Below are 19,862 nucleotides of genomic sequence, written 5' to 3'. Positions count from 1 at the left end.
CCCATGCACCTCCACACCCAAGGGAAGTTTAGGCCTGAAGACACGATGCTCTTGCGTGCTGACTACTGCTTTGGCACGGCATGGCGACCCCGGTAATGGATGCTGCTGGATTCACGCTGGTTGAGTCCAGCCTGGGCGCCCCGGTGCTGAGCTCCCAGAACTGGGTGCTGTGCGATGGCGCTTGCGGTTCTGCAGCAAGCAGCTGAGGTCTAAGGGGGTTACTAATCCCAGCAGGTCAGAGCCAAGCTGAGTCTGAGCAAAGCCGTTGTTTCTGCAGCAGATCCCTCGGTATTTGCTGGGGCGCATCGTGACGCCCGGGCTGGCTCTGTGCTCCTGCGCCATGCTGGTGCTAACGGAGCCCCTGAGCCCATGCTGGTGCTAACGGAGCCCCTGGGCGTCCTGGGGAGCGCAGGCGCACCCCACCAGACCTGTGGAGTTACCCTGGAGCTGGCAGGACGGGCGCTGGACCTGCACTGGGGAGGCTGGCACGGTGCTCGGACATGAGGCCGCCTCTGCACCACCTCCCGTTGCAAGACCTGGGATCTCCTGGTGCCTGGGGCACCCCAGGGTCCACTGCAGAAGTAAGGGAGAACGGGCTCTATGTAGCTGTCCCGAAGAACCCTACCAAACAGTCGCTGCTTTATATATTATATACAGCTTTCACACCCTTTCCTCTATAGGACCTCCCCCCAGAGCTGTGCCCCTCGCCCCCCCTCCCTAGGGCAGGGGATGGGACAGCCCTACTGTTCCTGCAGGAGCCTGCAGGTAGGAACGGCCACCAAAGCGGCGTGTGACCCAGCCATTCCGCCCCAGCCAACCGCACCTCGGCACCTTCCCTGCCGCTGCGCAGCCGGCGGCAGGGCCGGCCAACAGCAGAGCGGCCACGTCCGGGGTGTACCACGCGCCTTCCCAACGCAAGGACGCTCCTCTCCTGCAGCCCTTGCGTTTCCAATTCATTAACATCAAAATGGGACATCAGAAGGAGGGGGAGAATACTCTGGATATAGAAATAAGCTCTCGGGGCTCTTGGAGACCCTCTGAGCACGTGGGACATGACCAAGCCTTGACTTTCCTCATAACCGCCCACGAGAAATCTATAGGAACTGCTGTGTGCGAGTGCCGCGCGTCCTGGTGGAAACGCTCTAACGGCGTTTCATTTCCAATCCTCTTTTCGCAAATAACGCGCATTAAAACAAACAAGTATGCGAATAAACAGAAACCTCTAGACGATAAAAACAGAAATTTTCAAGCTGGGCGGCTTCTTGATGGAGGATCTGTTTAGAAAATAGACCCACCCCCTTCAGCTGCTTTTGCAGTACGTTAGGACGACGCAGCACATTTTTCCCCCAACTCAAAGGCAAGTGTAGCCGCAATGCTTTTGCACAGAGCTTTGTTAAAAATGGTAGCGGCTTAAAAGTTGGAACTTGGCACACGTGTCCTCAGCGAAGGCAAGGCTTGGAAGACAAGAAACCGAACAAACTTCTGCCTGTTTCTAGCTGTGCAGTCCAAAACGTGATTAAGTACAGAGGAATGCGATTCAGGGAAGGCATGAATGGAGCGGGACTGCAGAAACCGTTCTGCCTTGTGGCTCCTACCTCGCCACGGGACAGCGGGAGCAGAGGAAAAACCACACTTCTCCCTGACAACTTTCCCAACTGCTATTTTGGAAAACAGCTCTGGTTACCACAATTCAGGATTCAAAACATCTAAGTGCTCTCTACTGTTGGAGTTTGTGTTTGACAGCACTTACTCCCTTGTGCTCTTTGTGTGCCCTCCGAAACGGGACAGAAGGACCAGCTGCCCTCTGGACGGACAGCCACAGGCCAGCAAGCCCCGCGTCAAGCGCCAGGCGAGGCTCTGGCACCTCTGCAGCGCTCCCCTCCAGCAGCAGGTTCATCCAAAGCCACCAGACCCAACCGCCGCAGCTCTGCGTTTACTCGGGAAGGCACCGGCAGACGTCTGCAGCGTTCGGCCTCCGCCGTCCGCTAGACGCAGCTTCGGAAAGACAAGCAGCAACCCACTTTCCCCTGCTGCTGACCGAGCCACGCTCAATCCTCTTAGCTCTGCCCGCCGAGCTCGGCGCAGATGGCACAAGGCGGCAGGGGAGGGCTGCATCAGCCCGGCGAGACTCCCTAATGCTCCGCCGGCGTGGGCAGAGGGCTTGTCTTTCTCTTCAGACAGAAACCCGGTCTTCTGCAGACATCAGCTCCGCACCTCGGTCTACATTTCAGCGCGTTCGTCCCAGCGCGATAGGAAGCACCACCACGTTATCCAGGGGTTTGTCCCTTACCTGACACCCCGCCACCACAGGACAACGTGATCCATCAGAGCAACCGGACTTCCAAGAAAGTAATCCTGATGCGTATCCACGGCCATTCCCTGCCAAGCCTTCCTCCGCACATCCGAAAAAGTCATCTGCAGCAGGGCTGCCAACTAAAGGGCAGGGTAAGGTCTTCTTCACCTCCGATACCTGCTGTCAGCACAGACCCAGCCTTCCTTTCTGAGATGTCTACTGACAGATAAACTCCGTAGGTACGGAGGTCTGGTTCCCTACACGACTTTAAGTCTTTAACATCTAAATGGCTCTTTCAGGAGCCTTTCTAGGTTTGGTATCATCCAGGAGGCCCATGAACATGGCTCTTAGTGAGGAGGCACCAACTCAAAGCTTATTCTAAAGCTATGTCTGTCTCTATTAGTGAGTTGAACCATACCCAGGAGTGTTTCTGGCACGGGAACAAGATCACTTACAGCATCTAGGTGTTAGAAGGCTCCCTGGCACGGCGGTGACACATTTCAGCTAGCACATTCCCCGGCGGTTCCCAGGCACATCGTTCCCAGCGCTGCAGGCAGCCACCAGGCCTTGGAGGCTGAGCAAATCTGCTAGCACGGAGGCAGGCAGCTTCGTGCCAGTTGCCCTCCGTGACAGAGAATTTTTCCATGTGCATTTACTAGCACAGGCAGAGCCTGCGTCCTACCAAACTTGTCAGCTTAACCAGAGAAGGCATTTAAGGCTGCCAGCGTGGCGGGTAACCAGATTTAGTCCTTTCCTTAAATTTATCCCCAATAGGCACTTTTGTCTTTATTCTACATTATGCTACTTGGGCTGTCCACTCCTCCCCCCCAGAAGGTGGTCTTCCCCTTATTTCAGAGAAGTTTTTCAGTTATGAGTATAAACGAATGTCACTGAAGCAAGCTGGGTCATGTTAGCTACATAGCTGGCAGACATAACCCATCAGTGCCGAGTTTGCTAATCACCCGCAGTGTCCAAAGGCACACCCTGCAGATGAACGAGGCCATGCGGTACAAGAAGCTGACTTGCAGTGTTGAGGCATTAGGACGAACTCTTCATGTTTTTGTTAAAATGCGTCGGTGTGTGATGGTGGGAGTCACCCTGACGTGCATCCACGCCGGAGAGGCATACAGGACCTCTGCCTGATGCAAAAATGGATGCAGAACTGAACAGCAGTCTCGGATTCGAATAGCAACACGATGAGATGTCTTCTGCTGTTACAGGGCTCTCCGAGGTTGGGCATTCCCCACTCACAGGTTCCCGCATCCCTTGGGAAGGGACGCAGGTATCATCCCAGCTTGCTGCCTGGGCTCAGCGTCGCTAGAGCCGTTGGTTAAGAAGGTTCACCTCATTGAAGGTACGTGCTCTGCTGCCCTTGCACTTCTCAAGCTGACTGAAAGGTATCATCATCTACATACTCTGGATCTGAACAACGGGAGGAAAACGGGAACTCCCGACTCCCTCTCCGTGGGGTTAAGGAGCAACCCGCCCACGATCTCCATGACTTCACGAGGACTGTCGGGTGAGAGCGTGCCCGCTTCTTCTGATGGGTAACAGAAACTCGAAATTCATGAGCCCAGTCTGCTCTGCTGTGTCGTATGGTTCCCACCATCTCCTGAAAGGAAAAGATTTCCATTCCAGTGTTTAAACACTCCCATGTGAGCTCCTCTGCTCTGAAGCCATTTCTGTGCCTGTTTGGCATTAGAGAAGTCCTCTTGTGTTGGAGTATAAGCGCTCGACGCTCTTCTGGATTTGTTATATGAATTGTACTACACGCCAAAGACATCATACACATGATGTACATCTTTGTGAATTCCTTTAACGTTCTTCTGAATACTGAGCAGCACAGCTCCAATGGCTGTTCATTTGACTATAAAACAAAGAGGTTTTAATATTTAGCAGATTATTTAAGCCTCTCACCAGCTGTGACATGAAAACGGTCCTGTTGTAAATTAGGATCTAGGCTGGCAAAGATCTTTATTAGCTGGGACACACCAATCTCAGCAGTAGTAGAGAATAGTGTGGTGGACTATGAATACCATGTGGCTTACTAGTAACTCCATCGCTGGAATAAGAGCTCTCCACGATGCGCTGTTACTCAAGGGTGTGACCAGGACTGGCCCCACTGATTCCAAGGGGAGTCCTGCAAAGGGAAAGACAGTACAGAAACTTTCAAAAGCTTGGCAGATCAGCGCTGAACATGGGGCACAGAAGTTATGGGACTTTCCTGTAAATACCAGGATCAAAAACAGCGGCTCTCTCCTGATACAAATTCCTTATAGCTTGCCATGATTTTCTGACCAAGACTGGCCAAGAGACACAGTAGCTTCTAGGCCTTCTGAGGACATTTTGTGACTGGAGTTTGGTCTCTCAGATGTCACCGCGCTCACCTACTCGTTTGCTGGAGATGAAAGTGAGTTATCACAGTTTTCCGTAGGCACTTGGTGGTAACCTCAGCAGCCAAGTAACTTCTCATTAGCCTCCCAGGAGCAGCAAAGATCTCTACCCAATGCTTAGACGTGCAATCCCTCTGGCTGCAACCACATGAACAAACTGCCCCACCAGGTTAAGTGTCCTGCTGCACTAGGTGGAAAGCTGGCTCGTGATGACAGTCAAGCCATTCAAAATGTCCATGCTAACCCGGACACCTTCAGCCCCTGGAATACAGCGTCCGTTGTCTCAGTTAAATGAGTGAGATGGATTTTGTTCAGGAAGCCTTTTTTGCTGCCAAGCAACTTGCTTGAACATAGCCAAGAAAGCTGATCCTCTTTGACCCATCTCTGTAAATCTTACTAGCAATATGGAGAAGGCAGAATGGGACTTGCAGCCTTAACAGTGAAGGGAAACCAGAACTTCCTAACGTGGATGCTGATGCTACTGCTCTCGATGTGCTGCCAGTCCTGATTCAGTGATTGTTATTCTGCCTGTTATTCACCTTAACCCTTCATGTAAATTCACATTGCCGCCACTTAATCAATCCATCTCGTCAAGGGTTGAGAGGATCATCACTTTAGATCACTACGACACTTGGGCCTTCTCTTCCACAGGACCCAGACGGTGCTCCACATTTTCCCTCCTAAATGGTCCTGCTGTTTCTGGACTAGTCCGTAGACCTTTGTGCGGTACTCCCCAGACTAAGCTCTTCTCCTCTAACTTCTTTTTCCTAGCCAGATGCTTGTAGACATGAGAATGGGGCTGGCTGAGCACACCATAGACTGGTACCCTTTCCCAGCTACTGTAGGGTTTTACACACATGTAGAGGGAAGACACAGCTAGAGCCACCAAAACTGGTTCTCAGGGTTCTCAAGGACAAAGGGATGTTTGATAATATTTTTAAAAAGTTCTTCAGTTGGCTGTGTTTCTTTAACTGTCACAGACATTCAGCCCTTTATTCAAGTATTTCTGTTATTGGAGTACCTGGATGACCATGAAGTCCTGAAGACATTTGGAAGCCAACGTATGGTCCAATGAGTTCTTCTGGACTTCAAGCTGGAGGTATGCCATTGCCTCCCTTCCAGAACGGTACAGATACCAATACAGTGTGTGATGTGTAGGATTGCTATCAGCCACGTGAAGTCCAGCTGGAGGCTAATTACCAGTGGTGTGCCTCAAAGTTTGATACTGGAGCCAGTACTGTTTAACGTCTTCAGTAATGACCTAGATGATAGGACAGCATGCACCCTCAACAAGTTTGCAGGCAACACAAAACTGGGAGGAGTGGTTGATACACCAAATGGTTGTGCCACCATTCAGAGGGATCTTGAAACGCTGGAGAAATGGGCAGATAGGGACCTCATCAAGTTCAACACAGGGTGCAAAGTCCTGCTCCTGGGAAGGAATAAACCCGTGCATCAAATGCACTCTGGGGGCTGACTGGCTGGAAAGCAGCTTGGCAGAAAAAGATGTTGGGGTCCTGCAGAGAAGTTGAACATGAGCCAGCAATGTACCCTTCCAGCAAAGAAAGTCAACAGCATCCTGGGCTGTGTTGGGAAGAGCGTTGGCAGCAGGTCGAGGGAGGTGGTCCTTCCCCTCAACTCAGCAGTGGTGAGGCTGCATCTGGAGTGTTGGGTCCAGTTCTGGGCAACCCAGTACAAGAAAGATTTGGAGCAAGACTGCAGCAAGTCCAAGGAAGAGCCAAAAAGATGATGAAGGAACTAGTGTATCCACCATATGAGGAGAGGCTGAAGGACCTGGGACTGTTTAGCTTCAAGAAGAGGAGGCCCACGGGGATCTTATCAATGCATACAAAGCCCTAGTGGAAGGGAGTAAAGAAACAGAGCCAGACCCCTCTCTGTGATATTCAGGAAAGGACTAGAGGCAATGGAATGGAAATATAGGCACACATGGAAATATAGGAAATTCTGTTTAAAAATAAAGAAAAAAACTTTCTTATGGAGAGGGTGGTGAAGCACTAGAAGCAGCTCCCATTGAGGCTGTGGAGTCTCCGTCTTTGGAGTTACTCAAAACGTGATGGGACAAGCTCCTGAGCAGCCTGCTCTAGCTGACCCTGCTTTGAGCACGGGGGGTGGACTAGATGATCTCCAGAGCTGCCTTCCCACCTCAGCTATTCTGAGACTTCTGTGACTGTGCTCCTCAGCCAAGTGGAGCATTGTATCCTGGGGCTTCCAGCTTTTTCAGCCTGCGCCTTTAGAGTTAAGAGGAGAGCAATTTCAAGCTACTTCAGTCCATGCAAATGTAAGGATGTAAAGTTTCAGTTCTTACAGACCAGTAATGCGTCCTCTGGTTGGTCAAAATCTGCCTTCTTGCATTTCAAATCCTTTTTGGCTCTTTCACCATTGGTTCCACCAGAATGGGACTGGGCAGTGAAACAATGTGTTGACATCATTTTAGCAGTCAGTTTTGGTTCTCTTATCCTGCTACTAACATAGTATTCCAGGGAAAGAACGGAGGTAAAATTGGGCAAATTCTTCCTTTGATCTCATATTTACCCTTTTTCTTTATCCATAATCAAGATGAACAGCACAGCACAGGAAAAACCAGCTAATATAATGCTGCATTTCCACACAGATGATTATTCCTAGCAATGACGCTGGGTAAGAGAATGACACACGATACAGCGTTCCACTTGCACAGCCAGAAGCTGGAAGACGGGGATGGTGGTGCCTTGGTTGTTTTCCTTCCTCCAGGAAATTCCTTGAAGATCGCTGCCACATGCTGCAATCTGCTCCCTTCACTAAGCCAAGGAATTTCTGCAAGGTGCCTTAGCAAACCCAGGGATAAACCTTCACTGGCAGCATCAACTAAAGATGAACTGGGCTCCAGCAGAAGATGCACACTTACCACCATTTTCCTTTTAAACGGATGACAGAACTTTAATAAAAGGCCATCCCGGAGTGACCAAAAGCCAATTTCAGCACATGTAGCACTGAAGTGTTTTCAGCAATAGAAGTTACCCAGAAATATATATTTCCTTACAAAAAAATAAGTCACCTGAATTTCTGATTCACGTATCCAATATCCAATTTGGCTATCTGATAAACAACGTGTAAAAAAACCCCAACAACAGGAAACACAGGATTAATCTTCATTAAAGCTTTGTATATAAAGAAAACCACGTTCGAAAATGCTGAAAATTTGTTCTGCTGGAGAGAAGACATTGAACATCTGGCTATTTCCGAGAAAAGCAAAAGGGCTCCCTCTGGAGTGGATTCCGAAGTTAACACAGGACTGGGATTTTAATAGGCGGGCAGAGAAAATGAAGATCAGCACCAAAGCAAAGGCGTTCTTGTCTCCTGTTAGTTTACTCATCCTGTTTACAACGAGCATTCTGGGACTAATTCAAGGAGACGATATCATGACTGAATGATATGGATCCATGCCCAGAATATTAAGTCATTAATTAGTTTTCATGCATGGACTTGTATGTGGCAAGGAGGCAAATTAAAGGATTCCTGAAGAGACAAGAAAGCTTTCTTAGCATGTAAAATACTCCAAAGAATCTCCAACAAAATAAAGTATGAAGCCAGCTGAGAATCCACATTTTCAACCCTGGATGGTCATGCACAAGTCTATAAAAACCTAATGAATACAGCCACTGGTGGTGTACCCAGGGCAAGAAACTTAATTTGAAAGGGAGAGAGGAATAACTTTAAGGACGTACACAAGAACATGCTCTACTGGAAACTGGTGAAGGCTGCTTTCAAATTTACAAGTGAGAAAGACCCCGCATTCCATGGTTTATTTGCATACAAGCCAATTAACAGAAAATTGTTTTCATGCAGAAAGAAAAAAAGAGTTCGATCACCTACAAAGTGAAGTCAACTTACTGCCTGCTTTTGCTCTTCTTCCTATAGAAGGCAGAAGAAAAAGGTGAAGAGAGAAACAGGATAGATTAATTATCATATGAAAAGGCAACACAAGCACACAAAATACACAACAGACCCAATGGAAGAACAGAACATGGAAAATTGTAGAAACATCTGCAGACACAAAAGGAAACAAGGACGTTAGACACAACAGCCGCGGTGGGAAAGCAAAGGTGTCATTTGTTCCGTTCTCAAAAGAAGGCTCCTGTCCAAAATGGCCTTCAGGGCGGGCGTAAGTCCAACACACGGGATGGATATCACAGTATGGACATCTTGGATATAGGACGGGATAGCCAATGGATGGCTTTTCTTTTATGCAGGACTTTTGCTGGCTTCTCTTCCTACCCCAGACTCAGAAATGCCTCTCTAGCTGTCCACAAGGCAAGAAATACCGGACTACCATCCTCTACGGTCTGGAAATGCCACCCGGAGCGTGCAACCGCTGCACAGCATTCGGCTCCCTGCGCGCACAAATCTGCCGTCACAGAGACCCAAACTGTCATCACCCGAGAGGCAAAACATCACCTTTTGGTCAGAGCGAGCCCGTTACTGCCGGGCCCGCAGGGACCTCTGCAGACAGGCTTCAAAAGGGCAAACTGATGAGCGGCAGGCAACCGGGTCTGGAATGGGAGGGGAGAAACTGGGAGGCAAAAGCACCGAAGATGCAGAGCAAAGACAAAGATGCAGAGAAGACAACTCCTCCCTTGCAATGCAACGTTTGTCCGTACGGATCACTACTAATTTGGAAGACCAAAAAAGGTGAAATACAGATGAATTTATCCTCTTTTGAAGCAGAGAAACGTACGCTGTGATCCCGCCAGGGCAGTGGGGACACATTCTGACTTCAACTATAGCAGCATTCCTGGCAATGAGCAAAGTATCACGTCATTGAGATGTTTCTTTCATAACTGAAAAGTCTTCACAGGTTTTGCCCTCGCCTACGTAGCAACCATTACGAGTCCCGCGGGCTGTTCTGTCTGCGGGTTCGGTTGTGCGGGGGGCACGGCAGCTGTGGTGCGGGTAGCGACACTGTGCGTTAAAAGAAAGGCCGGCAGCTTGTTTTTGATGACTCATGTGCGCAGAAATAGCAATTACAGCTTTTTCAGGGTAAACAGTGTGTGTTCCCTCCAACGGTGGCCTTGCAGGGACTGCCAGTGCAGAGGGCAGCAGGACCCCCGGTAAGCACGTCTCCCCAGACATGCAGGTCATGGAATTAAAATTCATGGAGTAAAAGCTCCTTCTGGCCTTGAAATCCATGAACTCATTTATCCACCTTCCCTCGTTTCTTTCCCGTCTGAGCAGGATTAACTTGAACCTGTCCCTTAATTTAGAGCAGCTTCTTCCCACTGACCACTGCACGAAAAGACGTTTTCCCAACTGTGCGCTGAGGGCACCAGGGAGATACCTGGGAACGACTGCAGAGAATGCCACGTTTCTGAGCAGATACTTGTGGTTTTTCCTCCCAAGACTTGGTGCTTTCAGGTGTGTATTTCGGCACCGCCGCAGCAGATGCAGGGTATGGCTCCACTGAACCACGGCTCAGCATCGGCTGCGGAGGCCAGTGCTGCCCTCCCCACGCTCCCACATGTTCCCAGTTCCTCCTACCGGCACTGGGACTCGCAGGACCTGTCAGGTCAGGGAAAAGATCTTAAATGATCTCCACTCTACAAAAAAAAGTTGTTAGTTTGAAAAATGAGGCTTTAGCGTTAACTACAGATGTGAAAAAAAAAAACCTCAGGAGGCGTGGAGCTTTGCTAGAAGGACCGAGCAGTTATTAGAGAAATCATCAAATCAGCTAGTGAGGAAATTACCAGTGAGGAGATGGAAAAAGTGAAATGGGATATGTCTGCTGAATATCCGTGTAGCTGAAAGCAAAAGCCCTGCAAAAAGGCAGACAACCATCACTGCCGACTACTGATTAGAAGAGTGCCAGCTAACGGCACGAGGTGTGTTAGAGAAGGCTTCAGGAATAACGCGAAAGCTAAGCCAACGGCCTGGATGAGGAAAAGAAGACAAAATATATTGGAAGAAAGCTGCTGATGACAGTGCTGACAGGTCACTGGCCACCGTTTGGCCCAGACAGACAGGCTGCCTCTCGTGTGCAAGGAGCTTGATCTGCTTAACTAAAGACTAGCTGGAGCGGCCAGGACACGAGATTAGCAGCCAACAGGAGCCCTACGGTGGCCACCGCAGCAGCCCTGCAGCCTCGGAGACTACAGTATTAAACGAAATTGTGCAAGGGCCTGTTCTCTGGCATGCTCTGCACACGTCCATGCTGTTAAAACACCACATCACCCCAATCGGGGTGGCCTTGTCCAAAGCCCCCCGGGAACGGGTGCGGGCACCTGATAACCTCTGGGTGGTGGCTGGAGGTGGTTTGGGAAAGTGCTGGTAGCTCTCACCCAAAGGGACATCAGCGACCGCGCTGCCAGCAGAGCAGTGTCCGAGGGACGCTGGCTGGCACCGACGAGCTCGCCTGGGCAGAAAGAGCTGGGGTCTCCCGAGTGCACGGACGACAGCAGAAGGCACCAATGACAGCACCTAGGGAAGAGCTGAATGACCAGAACTTCTCCGTCGGGGAAAACCACCAGCAAATTCCTGTAACTGGAGCCTCCTACCAGGAGTCTCAGCACACGCCGGCAACGAGATGTGGAAGGACACGCGATGCAAAAACCAGCCTTAACTCTAAATTGCAACGGCGTGGGCAGGTCACCGTGCGGGCTGGTAAACACCAGAGCAGGACACTAATCACGGGGTTTGATTACCTCCGCGCTAGCAACCAAAACGGTCGAGGGCCTTTCTCTGCTCAGAGGCCAACCGTCACGGCATGGCTCGCCGCGGGAAAAACGGCTGGGCCCCAGAGAACAGCCATGCCCTTCCCCGTACAGGCCGTCCTCTCTCGCCTTCTTTTCCAGAGGGAGCCGGGATACCATACTTTCAGGTAACCAAAGTTAGGTAAGCTGAATCTAGCTCTAAATGGTGAAATGAAGGCAGCATTAAAAATGTAAAAAATACCGCATAAGAAAATGGAAAAAACCATAAAAGCTTAACAGCTGATGTAAATTATAAATGAAAATTTTTGAAGTGCACCAAATGATGAGAGAAGCTAAAACCTTGTGGGAAAAATTCATGTCTGGCAGGGCTAAAGCCACCAAAAAGGAGACTTTGAAATGAACTCAAATATCAGAAACAAACCAAAGCCCTGCGGTGGTGCTTCTTGCCACTCATGGCAAAATTCTTAATATGGGAAGAGGAATCAGTATTTCTGTTCCGTGTTTGACTAACAGTACTTTCCCCTTGTAGTTTCTATCAGCAAACAGTGAAGTACTTTCCACTAATAATGAGAAAAGGTGTTAAAAAAGTATCTACTAGAAATAATATTTTTAGATCAGCAGGGCTGGGTAGCTTGCAGCTGGGACTCTTCAAATCATTACAGGCGGAGTTATCCGGTCAATAGATCCTGGAACAGCCAGGACTGGAACGTGCTGTGTTGCACTGATATTCAAAAAGGGAGGTAAGACAATTAAATAAGCATAAACGTCTTACCCTGTCATTAATTTATTCAAAGTAACAGAAATGCTGATACAAGACTCGACTAATAAGTAATATATGAAGCATTATAACTTCACGGGAAAGAGGTCTTGCCAAATAAATCTGATTTTGTTATGTGAATGTATTACAAGTTTGGCTTCTAAAGGAACCGCACAGATGTAATATATTCTCATATCTGCAGTTCCTTCAGAGGCCAAACTTGTAATACCTTGTTATTAACCAGTTAGCACTATACAAAATAAATAAAGCACTTTACACGGAGTAAGCTCCGGATAACTGATGGCTTTCAAAAAGCCCTCACTGGTGCAGAAAGGCACCAACATGAGAATAGTGATGAAGAGTAATGAAACCCCTCCTGTAACTCTCTGCATAGCGTTGCTAAGATTCAGAGAACTCAACATACAGTTTCTGTTTTCCCAATGTAAAAAATGATATTAGAAATCAGGAGAAGGCGAAGAAGTCGACCATAAAAGATACTGAAGCACAGCTTTGGGAGAAGCTCAGAAAAGCTCTACCTGTTTAACGGATTCAGAAAAGAAGATTGAGAAGTGCCTTCACTGAGATGAGTAAGCATCTGCGTAGGAAAAAAACAGGGGTGCTGAAGTACTCCTTAATTTAATGGGGGGAGAACCACATGTACCAAAGGCAATGGGTGTAAACTGAAGCTAAATACATTAAAATTGAAGATGAGGCATACATTTTTAACTCTGCAAGCAAATTTGCATTGGCAGTGAATTTTCCATTTTTGATTTCTTCGGTTCAAGAACAGATGTCTTTCTGGAAGAGGCTTTCATCAAAGAGAAGCTGCCAGGCTCCATAGAAAGCCAAGAAGGGGAAATGCAAAGAACTGCATTACGCAACGCGTAGAACCAAGTAATTACACCAGTCACAGGCTCGTGGATAACTGCGGTTGGAAGGGACCTCAGGCGGTCTCAAGTCCAGCCTCCTACTCAGAACAGGGTCAAGTTAACCCCAGACCAGGCTGCTTAGAGCCCTGTCCAGGTGGGTCTTGAAAACCTCCAAGGATGGAGACAGCAGAAGCTCTGGGCCCCTGCTCCACTGCTTGAGCATCCTCACGGGGAAGAAGTTCCTCCTTATATCCAGTTCTATTTGCCCTTACAGTTTTTAAACAACATTGGGAACTGGGGGAGTTAATGAAAAGCTACTAGATTCATAAATGAAAAGTTTAGTAAGAGCCAGCTTCTCGACTAACCTTCTATATAACCCAGCCTAGGAGATGTCATTAAAGTTTCTGTCAAGCTCATAACCAAACTGCATGATTCAACTTAGCGAATGGGTCCTCAAAACCTTAGTTTATCACATGTGAGTCAGTTATGGCTCCCCTCCCTCTGCTGCAATCCCCTCTCCTCCCTCCCATGTCTCCCCCGTGCAGTGCCGGCTGCTCGTGCTCCTGCTCCCTTCCCGCGGTGCCCTCCGTGCTCTCCTCGTCAGTGCGTTACCGACACCGGTACCCTCTGCGGCTCCGCACAACGCCACGTTCCCGTGTCCGCCAGCTGGGCAGGAGGGAACACACACTGTTTGGGCAGCCGGGAGACGAGAGTATGATGGCCAAGCAGGCAGGGAAGGCAGGCGTGCTGCCCGTCTGCCTGCACCTTGCCTAGTGGGCGGGCAAAGCTCTGGGGGTTGCTCCGGTGCCCGCCGGTTGTACAGGTTCGGAGCAGTGCACCTGAGAAGGGGAGCCCGCGGCCGTGCGCCCCGATGAGCCGCTAGCGTTTACATCGGGTGGCGTTGGGGAGAATTCGTTTGTGAAGGCTCACGAGTGCTTTGAAAATAACAGGGTCTGCGGAAAACTCACGTCAGAGCTTGTCACCGCGTTAGAGCAGATGTCCAAACTGATTTTCTTACAGAGGCTCCTCAAATGTGTGCAAGGAAAATGCTCAGACTGCGGTCATCTGAACCGCGAAGAATCACACTGCTCCTGATGCAACGACTTTTTAAACTTTCCTAAATCTGTAATTCAGTTCTGGATGCCCATTTTCAGAGATATCGCACTTCAGCTTGCAAAGATTTAAGGTCTGAAGAAACCAAGGTGAATTTAGCAAGTGATTGCCTTCATACATTTAGAAGACAGAGAGGCTGAGGAGGAAAAAAATCACAGTGCGCAGAACAACTGACTTAAAAATGTCTTCCCAAGTATGAATACTAACCATGTGCTCATCTGCACAGGGAAACTAAATAAAACAGGCACCTCTGAAGAGTATTTGATCGCAGCCCCGTGTATATACGTTCCCATTCCGGAACGCAAGCCTAATCTGGAGAGCGACTGCACTTTAGATCTACAGACGATGTGAATTCATTATCACTTCCAAGCGCAGACAGGCTCTGAATTCCTCTGGAACGTTCGAGCCGTGCCTGTCCCTCATCCATAACCCGGCGCTGCTCCCGGCAGCGCCGCTGCTGCCATCCCTCTCCCACTGCCCCCACCGCCTGTGGCGTCTTCGGTGCTTCTTGTCTCAGACCCAAACCTCTTTGAGTAAGGGCAATGTTTTGCCGTTCGCTGTACAGAGAGGCTCTTGTCCAATTTAAAGAACGGAAAGAATAAACACATAATAGTACGTCAGGCTACAGTCATCGACTGTGAGCTCAACTCTAGCGGGACTCTACAAAAATAATGATGGACCCTCATCAGAAAGCCAAACAACAACATGTATGACAGATCAGAGCCGATACCATCATACTCGGCAGAAAAAACCTGCGCAGACGTTGCAGGTTCGCGTAATATCGCCTGGCCAAACCCAGCGCCACGGGGAGTCGCGTTCTGTACTGCAGGGAGTGCAGTCTCCAGTTAAAGCTGGAAGAACTGACTTGGTCCCAGAACAGCATGCAGTTGATTACCAAATCTAATACTTCTTTAAAGCCTTCCAGATCTTACGGGTTCTTGATATTCTAACCCAAGCAGCAGCGTATGAACCTGAAACCCCATTAACCACCTCCACCAATACGCAGAGCCAGCATGGAAATGACTTTTTGCAAACTCCTTCTGTTCCCCATGAAGTATTTACAACGGTACGTCAGCAAAGCGGGAATCTCAGCGCAGCAACAGCGAATTCCAGACCTGGGGAAGAGAAGGCCGCACGGCATTTCCGAGAGGTGGCTTACTTTGAGCAGCTTCATCAGCCCTTCAAGCTGCACCATCAGTTCTCTTCTGCTTTCCTGAAGCGCAGACATCCTCTGTTCCAGCTCATCCTTCCTCTGTCTGGTCGCGTTACATGAAAGAGAGAGGTAGAAAATAAACTTTGGGTATTTCAAAACCACTCGGGAAATTCACCCATATAACTGTGCCTTTGGTTTTCATCACGCCTCCCCGCTTCCCATTTAAAAGAATAGAGCAAAGCACAGTACAATGACCATGAAACCTGCATATAACAAGCAGGCTTTTCACTTAAAATCCAGAAATCTGCACTCAGCACCTCGGCAGGAGGAAGCCCTTTTCAAGAGCACTGCATTTTGAGAAAAAAAGCCTGCTTTTTTCCTTCATTTTAAGAACTCTCTTAACGTCAGACCCAGGCACCCTGCAGAGCTTTCAGATAAGCAAGAATGAACTACGGGAGGAAAGACAGAGAGGAAAAACAGAGGAGAAGAGGCTGCAGATGTTTGGAAAGGAAAAGCTACCACCTGGCCGGCTGGGGGCTCGGCAGAGCTATTTCTGCCCGCCGACGTGACGCCTGACCTGTGCCACCTTTGCTGTGCCAGGACCCAGGCAGCAAGGACAGCGAGCGACCTGCCCTCTCCTTGGCGTCGGAAAACCACTGGGTTCCTACAGAGGCCCATCTGCGAGATGCTTAAGGAAATATGACTGCTTGGTTTTATTTTATATTTAAAAAAATAAAGAAGTGACTAATATAAGGAGAAATTCAAAGATGAATCTCAGCATGTCAGAAGGTCAGCATCTTATATGACTGAAGAAATGCTGGGCCCCACAAATCCCAATCATAGGTAATGATAAATGACTGTAAGAAAAAAAAACAGATTAGAAAGGCTTAGTTATTCATCTACAGTTATTTTTGTAGACCTCATAATGTCTTAATCCAAAGTGAAAGGCACCACGTAGTATAGACTGAATTTTAAAATGCCTTAGATTGTACCTGCGTTCTCACGTGGTATGCTATGGACAAATCATTCCGGGAATTTGAACAACCAGCTAGTTTTAGAAGCACCAACTGGACAGCAGAATCCAGAGAAGGGACGGGCCATTTACTTGGACTGAATAAAGCTGCTGAGCACGGCTCGCTTCCGCCACGGCGGCTGCGCCAGTGGCGCGCGGGCAGCGCACCCCTGGCCAGCAAACCGCCGGGACTGCGTAGCCAAACCGACTGGTTTCTGTACCGGTTCTTCACAGGACAGGAGGCTGTGAAGCATTAACTATCTCGGGTATTTCTTTCAACATCTTTTTGCATTTTGAAGAGTGCGGTAATTAAATGCTGAGACGTATCGCAAGGATAAGGCAATAACGAGATTACACAAGCCTGGTCACCTTGGATGTGTCAGAAAGCCACCGCAGACATAGCTTTATCTGTCTACACCGTCCTTTTCTCTCTAGGTCAGTTCAAAGTCTGTAGCTTTTATTCTATAGTTATTTAACATAAAGATTCTGGTTAACAATTACAAATAATGGAAAAATCGACATATTAAATAAGTACAGCTCCCCAAATGTAGTTGTTAATGAAGAATCAGCATTAGCGTGCATGCCCGACGCTGGCTGCTGTTATTCAACTTCTTTTGCAATGACCTCCAGTGAAGGAAGAGGAGGCACCATTTGTCATCGACAACGGGTGCCAAAAGTTTAAAAACGCCCAGGACAGCCTGCAGGGAGGAATGGAGAGGTGCAGGAACGGAGACGCCCGGGCCAGACGGGTCCTTGGCACCGGCGCAGGGACGAGCACCCTGCGGACGTGCAAGCAGAAGCAGCCAAGCACATCTGCGCGGAGGGGCAGGGATCCGTAAGGACGAGGATCCAGCCCCGCTTCTTCCAAGGTTACCTTTGCCGGCAGCGCGGCAGAGCTGACTCATCGCTGCGGGCTGGGATGTCTGCAGAGCGTTAAACCTGGGATGCGCTGATTTTCCAGGCATTATCTTTCTCATGCTTTCGCAGCCTAAGTTCTACACAGCAGCCGAGATCGTTTGGTAATGCGTGCTTACATCTGTGCAAAGGCAAGGTCATCGCAGACTGCTCACGAGCGGCTCCGCGTTAGCCGCGACTTTGGGAAGTACGTTCGCGTCCCCGACAACCCGCTCATCGTGAACTTCCAGCGCGATGCCATGCAGTCAAGAAAACTAATGTGCACTTTGAATTTATTAACGGGAGTGATGTTTGGTGGTAAGAAAGCTAACGCTAGTGCTGCCTACGGCACCAGCGAGACGACGTGGGAGGCGCCGGCGGCGGCGTGCTCCAGCCTGCGTAGAGGAGAGCTGCAGAGGACAGAGAGAACTGGACAGCAAGCTGAAGGGATAGCTGGAGATTCGGCAAACCCGCTTTACGGAGCAACCGAAGAAGTTCAAGTTATTTATGCCAGATGAGGTTAAGAGGGGAGGGAATCAAAATCTCTGGATACTCACAGACAAAGAGGAATTTGGAAAAAGACCTTTTTAGCCCAGTAGACAAAAGCACGGGGAAAGACAAGGTCTGGAAAATGGCAGTAGGCTTACGAAGGTTAGAAATAACGTGCACAGTTTTAGTCCACTGAGCACAGCCAAGGCACAGGAACCAGCCGACGGCCACGTTAACGGTATGGGGGGACGCGGTATCCTTTCCTTCTCTAAAATGAAAGCTTGGGCGGCTGTCTTACAGGGATGCTGCAGCCCCCTCCAAACGGGATCTGTAGGAGCGCTGCAGGGAGACGCTTCCCAGCCTGTGCCGCCGAGAAGGCCAGACTGGACATCCACGATGACTCAACAGGCTGACATGCTTCGGTCAGCCTTCCTTTTCTTTCGTCCCTCTCCTATTTGCCAGTGGTGTTTACATATTTGAAGGCCAGAAACGGCTACAATGATCGTTCAGCTTTTTTACCTTTAGTAAAATACAGGCTGTCTAATTCCTCCTGGTTAGCTCTGTTTTATTCCCAATAACCTGTATTTTTGGAAAAATATCTTCAGGAAAGACACCTAGGGACTGAAAACCCTACCACTGCTCTTGAGATTATCGCCTCGCTTTTCAAAGCGTATGTTTCATTTGGGGTCTCAACGTGGCTGGTTGCCAGTTTAAGCTCTCGGTTCTTATACCCTCCTCTGCTGCGTCAAACAGCACATCGAGTTATCCCACCACCTCTTTTTCCTCCACCCCTTGCATAACATTTGTGGGTATCTTCTGCATCCTGTCCAGGTTTTTACACTTTTTAAAAAAAATATACGTAGCTATGGAAAGCATAAAGCTAGGAAAATCTATGAGCTATTGTCATTAGGTAATAGAATGAAAACTCTCCGTGAGATACCAAAATGTACTATAACGTAGCAAAGCCCGTATGAAAAAGCAATGAAGGAAGCTGAAAGGCTTCGCTTTTGCAGCGTGGGGCTGGATTACACCTTGCAGGCGCTGCCTGCAGCTGCCGCAGCTCCGTCCCAAGAGCTCTGCACCTCACGGAAACCTCTGCCCGTTCCTGGGAGCACGGAAGCCGCCCCCTTCCTCAGCGGGCAGGAAAAGTCTACCCCGAGGAACGAAACACAGCGCAGGTTGCAAGGAGCTGCTGCTGCCAAGGGCTTAAATTTCAGAACCTACTTGAGATTACAGATGGCATTTTTGAAGGTTGAGCTCTGAATTAACTAGCAATAGAAGACAAAATAAAATACAGGCAGAGAATGCCCTTGTGACTACCCAAACTATGAATCACTTTATTCTATAAATACTGACGACTTTTCCCTGTCGCTTCAAAATGCAAACTTAATCAAAGAGGCTTTGAAGGTTGCTCTCCAGCTTTGGATGTACGCCTGGCCGCAGGTATGGACTTTCGGAGTTTCACTGACTAATGAAACAGCTGACATTTACCGTCAGCTCCACGCCTTTGGACCACAAATGATAAGTGCTTAATGCCATTTCGGCTAGTTTTTCCTATCAGTTTCTTCTTTACAAACGGTTCTCTGAACTATACAAATAGAATTCATTTTAAGAGATATTTTTATTTACTCCTAAATCCACTTAAAAAAAAAAAGCAAATTGCAATATGCTGTCAGTTTTCAGAATCCAGCATTTTCAATAACCCTTTAGGTCACTGAAGATAGGCCGATGTTGCCCCTTCCCCACCAAGAGCCGGTGCTGTCTGTGCCACGGAGCGCGGGCCGACCGGCCCAGGCACCCACCGCACCCGAGCTTTCGCCGTTTCTTTTACCGTAGAAGTCGGAGTTCAGCCAATAAAGTTGGGTTCTGCTGGGCTTTCTCGGGGGTGGGTTGAGAGGCTTGCTCATGTTCCAGCCTGAGACGCTGAATTTCTTGGAGTATCTCTCTATAGAAATGACAGAGGGAAGATTAAAGAGGAAAAAGGTCAGCCTCTGCACCGCTCTTAAATAGTTATAGGCATACAAGCAATCTTTCTGCCAGTCCCTGGCCTAAGTACAGCAATTTTGCTCACGTATGACTGGCACAGACTCAAACCCAAGACAGGTAAGTTAGCGCGGGCCTAGGGATCGCTGTAATACCCGCAGAAAATTTATTACTTGGTAAGAAGTATGAAATCACTCCTGTG

General features: G+C 48.9%; 1 protein-coding gene across 15 annotated transcripts in view; it reads right to left on the bottom strand.

Moving 5' to 3' along the window:
• Window positions 1–19,862, bottom strand: part of DTNB (dystrobrevin beta) — a 218,462-nt gene that overhangs the window by 50,902 nt on the left and 147,698 nt on the right. For 13 of the 15 annotated variants that reach the window (XM_087776264.1, XM_087776265.1, XM_087776268.1 and 10 more), the window contains 3 exons: window positions 19,509–19,622; window positions 15,289–15,385; window positions 8,578–8,598 (listed from right to left, as the gene is read on the bottom strand). In XM_087776264.1, the coding sequence (XP_087632390.1) occupies window positions 8,578–8,598; window positions 15,289–15,385; window positions 19,509–19,622 (232 nt within the window). The remainder of the gene's footprint in view (window positions 1–8,577; window positions 8,599–15,288; window positions 15,386–19,508; window positions 19,623–19,862) is intronic. The other 2 variants (XM_087776266.1, XM_087776272.1) reach the window with 1 other exon arrangement.

Source organism: Nipponia nippon, unplaced genomic scaffold (assembly GCF_047370975.1).
Source record: "Nipponia nippon isolate SJK-2023a ecotype South Korea unplaced genomic scaffold, ASM4737097v1 scaffold_4, whole genome shotgun sequence".
NCBI lineage: Eukaryota > Metazoa > Chordata > Aves > Pelecaniformes > Threskiornithidae > Nipponia > Nipponia nippon.
This window is presented reverse-complemented; position numbering and strand designations above follow the sequence as displayed.